A 13,653-nucleotide genomic window follows, 5' to 3' on the forward strand; every position below is an offset into this window, starting at 1 on the left:
GAACTGGTTTGGAGATTTTTAAGGGTTTAATGACTGACTGAGTTCAGAGAAGAATTTAAAATGACTAATTTCTGGCTTGGGCAATTGGGAAGCTGGCAAAATCAACCATTTAGATTCTGATAATTCAAAGGGTGAACCATGAGGCCACTATTTTTAAGGAGAGAGTGGTTGGTGGCCTAAATGAGGAATTAATAAAAAAAAAAGTGGATGAATTTGAGAGATATTTAGGAAGCAAAATACGGATATGAGGTATGTAAGGAAAGGAAGGAGTCGAAGGTGACATCCAAGCTTCTGGCCTGAATTCTGTGGATGGTCACTGTGGTAGACTGTTTAATGGCTATAAATTCCTGCTATTCTGTTTTTGTTTTTTTTTTTTTTGAGTTTTGGTTTCTGGAAAAAAAGGTGGAAGATAGTTTGCATTCACACAGACAACAGTACATATTTACATTTACAGTTGTGCCTCAGAACCACTTGGGCAACCTTTGCAATGTGATCACGTCACTGCTCTCATGCAGAAATGGAGTCCATTTCCCCATCCCTGGAATCTCGACTGGTCTTGTGGTTTGCTTTCGGCAGATATTATGAGGTGGAAGTGATATATGTGACTTTGAAGGCTATGCTTTAGAAGGCATTGCAGATTTTGTTCTTCAGGAGTGCTGCCCTAAGACTGCCATGAAAAGAAGTTGATTTGGCCTACCGGAGAATAAGAGGTCACTGGGAAGAGAAGCAAGTCGTCCCAGTGGACAGTCAGCACCACTAAGAATGAAGCCATCCTGGACCCTTCAGTTCAGCTGACCTATTAGCTAAAGCACAGCTGCATAAACGAGGCCAGAAGAAACCAACAGAACAAGTGCTCAGCAGACCCACAGAACTACGAGAAATCGTTATATTAAGTCGTTACATTTTGGGGTGGTTACACAGCTACAGATAATGAAACAGTCAGAGACAGGGAAATCAGAAGGCAACTGGAAATGTTAGTCTTTCTTTTTTTTTTAAATCTTTTTTTTGTGATGGTGAACGCAAATTGCCTAAGATTGACAAAAACAAAACAAACAAACAAACAAACAAAAAAACCCAAAAAAAACCTCCTGAGTACAAAGTTTAGAGAGGGATCTCCCAGTAATTTCTAAGGCACCAAATGCCTGAATAATGGAGTACTGTAAAGCTAATTAGAGAAGCAAAGAATTCACCTTTTAGGTAAGGCTTGCAAAAGGAAACAGGCAGGCTCTTCAAATTCCTTGAAAGAAAAGCCCAGGTGTTTATAGAGACCTGCAGTATAGGCCTTAACTCCTCCAAACCTTGGATAAATTAATTAAACCAGGTTTCTAGGAGAATACTTTTCAGCAGGTTCAGTAAAGAGAACACCTGAAACTTAGTCTGATAAAAGAAATTTGTAAAAACTCCGAGTACAGTGCCTATTAAAACGTCTTATTATTCAGTTAAAACAGAGTAAAAACTTCTAACGAGGAATTAACAAACAGTAAGTTGTGAGTAAATAAGTCAAAATTAGCCTTTCCCCATTCAAAGATAAAGAACACATCTGTTCTGTTAATGGAGAAAAACGAAATTTAAAACCTGGTTAAACACTCCTCGATTGTAAACGAGATAAAGGCTATTATTTTAGAAAATCAATTTCAAAAACAAATTATGCTTCGGTATAGAGTAGCTGCTTTTATTGCAACAATGCTGTTTAAAAACCACAAATGGCACTGAAGTGCACCCAGCGGCATGTGAATGCCAGCAAACCGGGGTAAAAGGCCTCCTCAAAGTGACTTACAGAGACCATAAACAATTGAGAGAAAGAAGTAAAAAGGAAGTGTACCCTGGACCAAAGATTTGACGGCTTTCCTCCAAGATTTGGGAGTCATAAGTAACGGTAGTTCTTTGCACTTCTGCCCGTTTAAAAACAATCTTCATTCCTTTGCAAAAGTTTGTGCCTTTTTTTTCCCCTTCACCATGTCTTACAGATTGCATTCAAGAGAGTCTTAAGTCAGGAGAAAGAGCCGCTAGAAACCGGGGGCAGGGAAGGCTAAGCATCAGACGCGGAACTAAGCCACGTCGCATGTCGGCAGCAGCAGTCGCCAAGGAAGTCCAGACCTCCCACCCTTCCCAAGTGTGGCTCCCAAACGCGACCGAACGTTCTGTCTTACTTAGCGCAATCCCTCCCACTCGCCCTGAGGCTGCCGCGGAGGTGACCTGCACTCACCGGTTGAAGCACGGCGGCCAGCAGCAGGCGCAGCGCAAACGCCGATCCAAGCCATCCGCCCGGCCCCGACGCCATCGCTGCCGTCTCCCGTCGGTCTCGGGCTGCCCAGAGGACCCCTCTGCTAGGGGCGTCCACTCCAGAGCCTGATCCAAAACAGGCGGCTAAAGGCCGTTGCCATCAAATCTCTAATTCTGCAGAGACGGGTATTAACTAAGGACATATGGAAGCGTCAAGGTGCCAAAATAGCTTCATATTTCATATAAACATAAAGTCACTGGGTCCTTTCGAACACTCGTATCAGGCATTTTCGTAAACTCCCCAAAGCTGTGCTTCTCCGGGCTCCTTCCTTTCATTCACGACATTTCGTGGAGCAGCCAAGAAGCCCCGCCTTCGACAGTTTCAGCCCGCCTCCTTCTCCAAGTTTACCCAATCGAATACCGCTTTGGTTGACACCTATGGCAAAGGAAACCAACCGTAACACGAACCGAGAGCGAACCGCTGGAGTTCTCCGGTCCAATAGGCCCCACCGAACGGGAGCAGAGGGCGGAGCCTCTGGTTGCCGAGCAGCGTACGTGGATGCGTGCGCGTGGTGGCGGAGGGGGATGGGCAGGGGGCGGGGCCGAGGGCGGCGCAGCCGCAGCCGCAGCGCTGGCGGGGAGCGCGCGGCCGCGAGCAAAGGAGGGAGGGAAGGAAGGAAGAGAGGGAGGCGGGCAGGCGGGCAGGCGGGCAGGCGGGCAGGCGGGCAGGCAGGCGGGCGGGCGCGGGGGTCGGGGACTAAGGCAGCAGAGGGAGGCGAGAGCCCGGCAGCCGCCTCGCGCTGTTTGCTGCGCGGGCTTTTGGAGGGGGCGGCCGTGGAGTCGGCCGAGGAGAAGCGGGCACCGGCGGCGTTGGTGCTGGCGCCTGGGGGCGGGGGACTGGGGAGGCGAGAAGGGGGGTCGCTGCGGTGGTTCTCTCGCTGTCGCGCTCTCCTTGCTTTTCTCCCGGCTCGGGGGGCTCCTCCCGGCGTCTTCCTCGCCTCCGGGGCCCCGATCCCCGCCCCCCGCGGTATGTCTTGATCCCGAGCAGCGGGTTTCATGGGGCTCCTCAGGATTATGATGCCGCCCAAGTTGCAGCTGCTGGCGGTGGTGGCCTTCGCAGTGGCGATGCTCTTCTTGGAGAACCAGATCCAGAAACTGGAGGAGTCCCGATCGAAGCTAGGTGAGGAGCCGAGCCACTCTGGGCTGAGTGGTGTGTGGAAGGGGCCGGGCCGGGGAGGCATTGCAACCCGAGCAACTGGGCGTCCGTCTAACCTGGGGTCTGGCTCGGCAGCAGGAGACTGAAAGGTTGCAGAGAGAGCTGAGACTGGGGCTATCGAGAGCACAAGCTCCAAGAATGGTGTGAATTGAGGTTGAGTGGCATGCTGGGCTCGCGAGGTCGCGGGGCAGAGGTTGCAAGATTTGGCTTCCCAGAGCCAAAGGGTTACCCCGAAGTAGGCATTCCACAGGGAGAGAGCAACAGAAGACCGAACTCGTTGGGGAACGAGTGCTGACTGTTGGAGGAGACAGAAACGCTCAGGCTTGCGTGTTCTCTTTGAAGTCGTCCAGAAAGCCCCGGCAGTGTCAGGCGAGGGGTATTCTAATTGGAGATGCGGGCACCGAGATACGGAATATTTTGGGGCAGGGGAGGTTCACGAAGGTGTAGATGCGCAGAAATGGAGGGAGATACTGTAATGATGGTGAGTAGAAGAAATACACTGTAGTGAGTTGCACTCTTGTGCTGGGGGCAGCAAGGGACCGCACAACTGGAGAAATAGGCTGCCCAGGTAGGACAGAAAAGCAAATAAAAAGCTTCAATGAAGTACTGAAACGTGGCATCCAAGCATTTAAATTCTTTTTTAGAGGCGCTAAACTGATGAATATTTTGAGCTAAAGAACAGGGATATATGTGCACGTTGCTTCGCGGCAATGTTGATGTAGTGAAGTTAGAAGACGAGGAAACGCTGAAGGGGAATTACTACAGTGAGATTTAAGTTATGAAAGGAAAAGTAAGAGTATGCAAAGTTGTTTACCCTACGGTTAAGTACCTTAGGGAGTTATCAGTACTTAACTTCCATGGGAGAAGAGGTCTGAAGAACAAAAAGTTGGAGTGTGATGTGAAAAATCAGAAGAATGCACAGATAATAGGTACTTAGAGATTAGTAGGGAACTTTGGCATTTGGGAAGAACTAGGGATGGGGAGGGAGTGTTAAAAGAATGTCAGCAATACATTTTGATTAAAAATTGTACATGGCACTTAAAAATCAGCTGAAGAGGCTGTAATTTGAATGTGGAAAAGTAATGTGAAGTATTTTTATGCATACACTTTCACCTCAGCATCATTTAAAAGCAAACAATGAAATACCAGCAGTATTATAATTTAGACTAAGAAGTAACAGATGATGCTCTGGGTGATGATTAATATTTAGGGAAAATGTATCAGAAAATAATTGTAATATTTCAAATAGTAGCTACTTCCAGTTTCGGTAGACTTTGCAAAAAGCCTTGGAGACATTTAAAATAGTTTATCAAAGAGCATCAAATAAATCTAATTGAAGTGCAACTGAATTTGTGGAGGATCTAGAGATAATTTCACACCTCAACTCTAGAATAAAACTTACCCTGTTCAGTTTTGAAGAAATACCAAGTTTTTTTTTACTATGATTTTATTAATGTGTCTTGTATGATGGAAACATACTCACTTTAAATATTGAATGTTAGCCAATACACTCTTTCTTTTTTGTTTGTATCTATTTAGCAGCATTCAGGGTCATATTCTGGCCTGGTTAATGATCTAGCTTAACGGAAGAAATTTCTCCTTTTAAAGAAAGGTGAAAGTTGTTATTAAAATTAAAATTTGTACTAGTTCTTTGTTGTATTGCTATTTGAATTTCTTAGACATATTTCAATGGGTTGGAATAATTTCAAAGTTTGATTTTCCTTTTTTTTTTTTTAATACTTGAAAGTACTTTCTATAGGCACAACCTGAATGATTTTAAAAAGAGTTGTCTGAGGATGTAGAAAGCCACAGGTAGAAGATAAAGTGTTTTTTCATGATTTTTTTCTTTTTACAAGAAAGAAACCATTAAATTCAATTAGAAATAGTGAATGAATATGGCTTAAACTAAGAAATTCTCAAAAATGAACCAAGAAAAGGAGCCTCAGATACAAATACTAGAAGGAGCCAATAATTCTCTGAAGAAGCAAAATCATAGCAAATAAAATGTAACTTTATTTCAGCAGTCTTTTGATTAAAAAAAAAAGCCTTATGAAACAGGCAGTACTAAAACAGATGTTGCCAGTTAGTAATCTTCCTTAGGAAAGGAACGTGGAAGGAGGCATATTTTGACAACCAGATGCTGTACTAGGCAGTTTGTATGTGATGTTCTTATTTAATCTTCCAAGAACACCACAGAAAACCATGTTTTACAGATGCAGGAACAGGTTCATAGGTTATATAACTTGACCACATATCTATTAAGTGGCAGAGCCAGAACTGGAACCCAAGTATGTCTGATTCCAAATCAAGTTTCCCTTTAATTATATCAGGCTGCTTGGGACTTTATATTGACATTACACTAAAATTTAGCAGTTTGAATAGAATTTTTAAACTGTAATACCAATGTTTAATTGCATTTATTGCTAAGAATGAATATCACTCTTAGAAAATTCAATTTCTAACACAAAGGAATTAGTTTAGTGTAATGTCTGTTGCTTGTTTATATCCATATAATGAACATAATTATATTACCCAGTGGAAGGACTGAAATAGATAGCTTATTTCTGCTACAGTGGGAAAAAAAAATCTCTGGTTGTTTTCTGTAAGTGTAAAAATCACAACATTAAAAGCATTTTTATTTTGGCGTCAGAAAAACTATTAAACATTTTGCTCTTAAAATTAGTTTTTATTGTTATCTTCTCTGTTGTAGAGGATTCCAAAGGATTGCATTTTCTGATAATGCCTTGTATGCACCATAATTTGGGAATATTTTGATGGTGAGCTCTCTAATAGAGCAATAGATGTATTCAAAACTTTGATGTATTCATTGACCAGTTGGGACATTAAGTATATAAACAGAAATTCCTAAAAAAAGACTATCACATAATAGTTTTCTTTTATCTTTTTTTCCCAAGGAATATGGCATGGTGATTTATGTTATTTTGCATCATTTTTTAAAAACTGTAATATCATAGGTATCTTTCCAGGTCAATATGTATAAATCTGACTGACTCATTTTAACAGCTATATAGTATTCCATAGTGTGCATGTTTCATAACTTATTAAGCCATTATGCCAATAATGAACATTCAATTTGTCTGTTTTTCTCCAACCCCCCCCCCCCCCCGCTTTTTTTCTCCATTTTCTTTCTTGGCATTATAAACAATGTTATGAGAAACTTCCTTATGTGTTTATTTAACTCCTTATTTGTTGGTGTCATTTTTCAGTAGGATAAATTCTCCCATTAAGGGATGACTAGGACAAAGAATGTATGTATTTTATAATTTAACAGATTTTAAAATCTGTTACTTTCCAAATAATTCATTCCCCAATAGTTACAGTAATCTACGCTGACAACACACACAAGCACTGGGTGCTGTTAGCTTTTAATTTTTGTCTAGTCTGAAGCTGTGAAATGGTATGTTGTTGCATTAATTTAAATTTCCTCAGCTTTTAATTAGGTTGAACATCGGTTACTTATTAGTTCATTTTCATTTGTCTGCTGGGTAGTAGTTTATCTTATCAATTTTAGGGTTTTAAAAAAATTATCAGTAGTGATCTTTTATCTGTCATGTATCTTGTATTTGTTTTTCTCCCCGTCTGTCATTTGTCCCTTGATTTTATGTTGTATTTTGCTTATGTAGAAGTTAAACAATTTACACAATCAGATCAGTTTAGGAAAGTTGGTTTCTTACATTGCTTAAGAAGACTTCCCTCAACCAGGATTATGTGCATTCTGGGTATTTTGTTAGTATTTTATAGGTTTTACTTTTTTTACATTTAGCTCTTTAAAGCTTTTGTATGTTTATAGAGATTTATTGTAATTTCTCTTGGTGAGGAGCCACTTATGGCAAATATTATATTAATAATTAATCTGTTTTTTTCCCACTATGTGTTATAGTTCTTTTAGTCGTATATTATGCATATTAGTTTTCATATGTTCTTGGATCAACTTTGGACACCATTCTTTTCTACTAATCAGAGATTCTTTAAATCTCGGGAACCCATATATAGCCTTCAAGGCATCCATGAATTCCCTGAAATTATATGCATAGCTTTCATCAGATTTGCAAAGGAGTATGCAGTCCTCTTAATGGTAAGAATCACTGATGATTTGTAGTAGATGGTTTATATTTAATGGAGTAAGTGTGTGTTTTGCTTGTTTTTAATATTACCATATTACAACAAAGAACTTGTGAGTTAAATTTAGGATACAAGTACATTAGTAATGAAAAATTTCTCTGTGATGTTATATTAAAAAACTTCTATTTTATTGAAATGTATACATAATTTTTCTAATGAGATGCAGATAACATGGAGTCAAAACGAAAACTATAACTTAGCTTACTACTCAGTTGCTTAGCTGTTACTTAGAATCTGCATCTCAGAATTTTCTGCTTTTACAAAATAGTTCTTTCTGAATCTTAAGAGCACACTGCTGCGAATGCTGACTGATGGAATAGTCAATGAAACCTTTGTTATATGATGTTAGAATTATATGCTTGTAGTTGTATTTTCTATAGGGCCTAGGCATTTAAAATATTTGTTACTCACATGCTTATAACCACCACATAAATTTAAGAATGCATTAGGACATAATCTTTTAAATGAGGACAGCAACTCAGAATGGATTATGTAGCCGTCTTCATTGGTCAAAATTATATTACTCCCTATATTCTTAAAACCCTCCTAAACTAATGAACTAACTCCAGGGCCAAGGTTGAGACTGCTGTTTGGAATTAGGTAGTTTTTATGAGTGCCTGAAACCATACATACCTGTAAAATGTTCCCAAGAATGATAAACTTCTCTACTTATGAAACTGTATGAAAACCTCACAGTAGTTACTGTTTAGAGGGCTTTGGGTTAATTGGAACGCAGTTATTCTGGAATTGCTAAGTGGCGTCTCACTTACGAGTCCTGGATACGATATCCAGTGCTACGGAGTAGTCAACTGAAACAGTTGATCTCAATTAAAGTAATCCCAGGATATCTCTCTACCACCCTGGTAAACCTTCTAAGAGCTTTTTGGCACTTAGTGAAATTGAAATAGCAGTAAATATTCAAACACTGCTCTCCAGAAAGACCACTTTGAGGGATGTACTTACGGATGGACTTGATAATCACGGTTCACTGTAGCCTAATTATTTATAATTATCTACCTACCTTGTAGTAACTGCATTTATGTACTTCACCTTTCTGACTGTTAATTATTGATTAACTGCCGTTTGGACCACTTGTGCACCTGATCCTGTTCCCTTACCTACTGAAAGACATGGTTCCAGAAGTTTTCCCTCACTCTCCTATAGTCATCATTTCCTCCTTTTTTGATGGATTCTTCCCATTAGCATGTGTACATGCTATTATTTTTTTCCCAACCAAAACCCAAACTGATATTTTCTATTGACTCCCCCTTTCTCAGCCAACTTCTGTCCCATATTTCAGCTTCCCTTCTAAAACTCAAAAAAAAAAAATGTCTATTTTTGCCATCTCTAATGGTCACAATTGCCAGTAACTTCCCTAAATCCTACGGTCAGTTTTTGGTCTGCATCTTGCTTGATCTGTCAGCAGAATTTGACACAATTTGATCACTTCCTCTTTTTTGATAGACTTTCTACTTGGCTTCCAATATATCATACTCTGTTTTCTTCACCCCTCACTGGCCATTTCTCTGTCTCCTGTATTAGATTCTCCTTTTTTTTTTTCACTCTTCAACCTGTTAACATAAGAATACCCCAGGGCACAGTCTTTGGAACTCTTCTCTCTTTACTATTCCTTAGTTGGCGATTTACATGCTGACAACTTCTAAATATATATTTCTAATTGAGACCTTTTTCCTAAACATTAATTCATGTAATTCAGCTGCCCATTTGAAATTTTCTTTGAGTCATTAATAGACTTCTCAAACTCAGTATGGCCAAAATGGATCTTCTGATATCTCTGTCCCCTGCCTCGACTCCCTCCCACCAACTCATTTGATCTCTGACCTTCCCTGTCTCAGTTGATAGCAGCTCTAGCCTTCCATGTGCTAGGGTTTTACTTGACTTTTCTTTTTCTTACACTCTCCATCTAACTTGTCACAAAAAATCTTGTTAGCTTTACCTTCAGAATTATTTCTAGAATATGACTGCTACTCAGCACTTCCACTCTTTCACCCTAATTCCAGATACCATCATCTCTTACCTGAGTTATTGCCTTAGTCTGTCTGCTTCCACGTTTGCCTTCCCACAGCCTATTTGATACAATAGTAGGGTGATCTTTTTAAAATGTTAAAAAAACCATGTCACTCCTCTGCATAAAACTCTTTAGAAGCTTCCTGAATTAGAGTAATGCTAGCTGCTTTTAAAGCCACGCCCACAATTTTATTGGTTAAACACAATAAATGACCTTTTTTCCCCCATACCTGTTTTAGGTGATCATTTTGTTGGATGGTTTTCCTCTTAATGGTGATTCAGGATTTTGAGTGCCTTCTGTCCTGTAGTAAGGCCATCCCCTCTGGCTTTGGAATTCTCTGCTGTCAGCCTGGGGAAGGGGCAAGAGAAGGGTGAGGAGGTGCCCCCTTCTCAACTTCTTTGACCTCTTTCACCCTCAGTTCGTGCATGAGGACAGGTTACTGTCCATATGCAGGGGGAGGAGGCTGGGAAATGGTTTTTTTTAGCTGGCAGTCATTTATCAGCTGTAACTGTATACTGTGGAAGGTGGGGGACATACATAGGACTTTCTGAATCCTTTCCAATAAATCCTAAAATTTATTTAGACTTGTTTTGTGACTCAGAATATAAACAGTCTTGGTAAATGTTCTGTGTAAACATGAAAAATGTATATTTTGCTGTTACAGGGTAGCAGGTGCTGTAACTGTCAGGTTAGATTGTTCCAGTCTTCTGTATCCTTGCCTTTCTTTCTGCCTACTTGCTTCATCAGTTGTAGAGAAATGGGTTTTGAGGTCTCTGGTGGTAACTGTGGATTTGTCTATTTCTCCTTAAAGTTTTATTACTTTTTGCTTCATGTTTCTTGAAGTACTGTGATTAGCTGCATGAGTGTTCAGGATGTCATGTCTTCTTGATTGATTAATTCCCTTTTCATTATGAGATGGCCCTCTGTATCCCTGGTAATATTCTTTGCTCTGAAATCTACTTGGTCTATTATTAATATAGTCACTTCAGTTTTCATTAGTGTTAGCATGGTGTAACTTTTCCTGTTTTAGTATTAATCTGTTTGTGTCCTTTTAGTTAAAGTGGATTTCTTTTAGGCAATGTTTAGCTGGGGCTTGTATCCAATTTCACAAACTCCCTTATAAATGAGGGTGTTCAGAGCATTTACTTTTAATATTATTGGTATGATTGGGTTTAAATTTCTGAGTTATTATTTGTTTTCTGTTTGTTCCATCTGTTCCCCTTTTCTCTTTTTCTGCCTTCTTTAGAATTAACTGAGCACTTTTTGATTCCATGTCATCTCATTTGATAACTTATTAGCAGTGCTCTTTCTTATGTATTTTTAATGGTTTCTTTAGGGCTTATGGTTTACATTATAGTACTTCATGCATAGAATAAGAACCTTAGTCATTGTACTTCCAGTTTCTCTCCCCTGGCTTTACATTGTTGTTGTTATATATTTTACTTCTATTAGTCCTATGATACATTGTTATTATTTTTCTTTTAAGCAACCCATTATCTTCTAAAAAGATACAAAATATTTTTAAGTATTTTATATTTACTCATACATGTATCATTTCCAATGCTTTTCATCCCTTTGTGGAGATGCAGATTTCCATCTGGTGCTCTTGAACTTCATCCTCAAGGACTTCTTTTAAAATTACTTGTGCTGAAATTCAACTTGGTGATGAATTCTTTTCACTTTTGCATGGCTGAAAAAGTCTGTATTTGCCTTAGTGTTTGTAAGAAATTTTTGTTGGATATAGAAGTCTAGGTTGACAGGTTTTCTTTCACTACTGTAAAGGCATGGCTCCAGTGTCTTGCGGTCTGCGTTGTGTGTGACGAGAAGGCTGCCATCGTTCTTGTCTTTGTTCAGCTGTGCATAGTGTCTTTTTTCCTTTGACTGCTTTTAAGATTTTCACTAGGTTTTAAGTAATTATAAAGGGACTTGCTGTAGTTTTCTTCATTTTTCTCATGCTTGGGGTTTGTTGAGTTTTTGGATTTGTCAGTTTATATTTCCAAATTAAATTTGGAAATTTTTGGCCATCATTTCTTCAAATGGTTTTTATGTACCATTTCCCCTCTCCTTCAGGAGCTCAAATCACACACATATTGGCTATACAAATTGTCATAACAGTTCAGTGATGTTTTGTTCATTTTTCCCAGTCTTTTTTCTTTTTTATTGTTTAATTTTTTTTTTTTTATTTTACTATGTCTTCAGTTCACCAATTCTGTGTTCTGCAGTGTGGAATCTACTTTTAATTCCATCCAGTGCATTTTTCATCTCAATCATTTCTTTTCCATTTTTAGAGGTTCATTTTGTATTAAAAAAAAAAACAGACTTCTATTTCTCTCTTTAATATGCTTCTATGTTTCTTTATTTTGTTTAACAAATAGAATATTGTTATAGTGACTCTTTTGATGTTCTCATTTACTGATTGTAGCATCTGTGCCATTTCTGGATTGCTTTCTGTTTATTTACTCTTTTCTTCATTATGGATCATGTTTTCCTGCTTCTTTACATGCCTGGTAATTTTTAATTTGATGCCAGACATTATGAATTGTACCTTTTAGGTGCTGGGTATTTTCAGATGCCTAAATATACTCCTAAGCTTTGTTTTAGGACACGTTCAAGTTACCTAGAAACAGTTTGATCTTTCCTAGGTTTGCTTTTACGTGTGTTAGATGGGGCCGGAATAGCCTTTAGCCTATGATTAATTTTGCTCCACTACTGAGGCAGTAGTACCCTTGCAGCTTTTTTTGGGGTGCTCTACTCAGTGCCTGGTGTATTACAAGTTTTTCCCACCCTGGGTAGTGGGAGTGGTGGTTGAGGGAATCCCAGAGGTTGTCCCTCCTTTTGGGTGGCCTCACTTGGTTTCTTCACACATATGCATTGGTTGGTCCCCTGCTGAAATTCTCTTTTTGCAGCTTTGTCCTCTTTAGCCCATTGCCCAGCAAACTTCAGCTGCCTTGGCCTCCCTGAGCCCCCAGGGAGGCTGCTGGGCTCCGAGTTCCCCTTCTCTGTGCTGTAGCCTGGAAACTCTGTTCAGTCATATGACTCACCTCATTTCCCTCCTCTCTCTTAGGGATCACCGTCCTGTACTGATTTCCTGTCTAATGTCCAGTGTCTGAAAACTTTGTTGTGTATTTATCTGTTCTCTTTCAGTTGTTTCAGGTTGGAGGGCAAATGCCCAGTTGCTCTGTCTGGGCTGGACGAGGAAACGAGGTGGCCTAGTTGTCTTTGATGGTGTGTCCCTAGGTTGACTTAAGGGAAAGTAGTGAAGTTGGATAATTTGAATAATAATTGATGATTAAAACTAATATTATAAACTTAGGGATGAAATAATGTTTTATCTTCTCTGTTTCCTCATAATTTCTAGCATGGTATTGTGCACAGGCCCTTAGTAAATTGTTTACTCAAAGTTAGAGGCAAGTCTTGTCCACGATAGACACATCTCCTCCTTTCCCCATTGAAGTTTCGAGTAAATTGCAATGAATTCCTTAAGACGTTACCAATTTTACTGTAACGGCAAGAGACTAGTTCTTACTGCATCCCTTTAGATACAGCTGAGCCCAAAGGACACTCTTTCAAACTGGGCAATGAAGTCTCTGGCTCTTGAAGAGGTTTCTGCTTTTCCTGTCAAAATGGTTCTTGAGCTAATTGGTCATATCCTTGCTGGGGTGGGTGGATGAATAGTCCTCTTCAGAGACTTCTTTGAACTGTGTTCCTTTTGTAATACCCCTATTCTAAGCCAAGTAGTAGAGAAGAAAATCATAAGAGATGATGGTACCAGTAGTAGTTATAATCACTATGTTGCATCAACAGAAAATGTACTTAGTTTACCTTAAGGTGAACATTATTGTTACAGTTACCAGACCGTCCACTTTGCATGATATAATTCTTGCTAAAGGTAGTTAGGTTGTACTGAATCCCTATGAGTGTTACAGAGCATTAGGGATGACAATTTTTAATAGAAATTGTTGGATTCTCCTTTTGGGAGTTAGTGGTTTGAAAAACTGTAAATTGATTTGATACTTATGTAGCAATTTAAACCTGAATTTAG

At 39.6% G+C, this 13,653-nt stretch overlaps 2 protein-coding genes across 4 annotated transcripts in view; one reads left to right on the forward strand and one right to left on the reverse strand.

Annotated features, from left to right (window-relative positions):
• The window catches only part of SELENOF (selenoprotein F), a 38,682-nt gene extending 36,161 nt beyond the window's left edge, over positions 1 to 2,521 (reverse strand). Inside the window, exon 1 of one of the 2 annotated variants that reach the window (XM_014562752.2) lies at positions 2,207 to 2,521. In XM_014562752.2, the coding sequence (XP_014418238.2) occupies positions 2,207 to 2,281 (75 nt within the window). In that variant the 5' untranslated portion in view covers positions 2,282 to 2,521. The remainder of the gene's footprint in view (positions 1 to 2,206) is intronic. The other variant, XM_006188906.3, reaches the window with a different exon arrangement.
• A 411-nt stretch (positions 2,522 to 2,932) lies between these two features.
• The window catches only part of HS2ST1 (heparan sulfate 2-O-sulfotransferase 1), a 157,579-nt gene continuing 146,858 nt past the window's right edge, over positions 2,933 to 13,653 (forward strand). The window contains exon 1 of one of the 2 annotated variants that reach the window (XM_032494732.1): positions 2,933 to 3,403. In XM_032494732.1, the coding sequence (XP_032350623.1) occupies positions 3,280 to 3,403 (124 nt within the window). In that variant the 5' untranslated portion in view covers positions 2,933 to 3,279. The remainder of the gene's footprint in view (positions 3,404 to 13,653) is intronic. The other variant, XM_006188905.3, reaches the window with a different exon arrangement.

The sequence above is a fragment of the Camelus ferus genome, chromosome 13 (assembly GCF_009834535.1).
Source record: "Camelus ferus isolate YT-003-E chromosome 13, BCGSAC_Cfer_1.0, whole genome shotgun sequence".
NCBI classification, from domain to species: Eukaryota; Metazoa; Chordata; class Mammalia; order Artiodactyla; family Camelidae; genus Camelus; species Camelus ferus.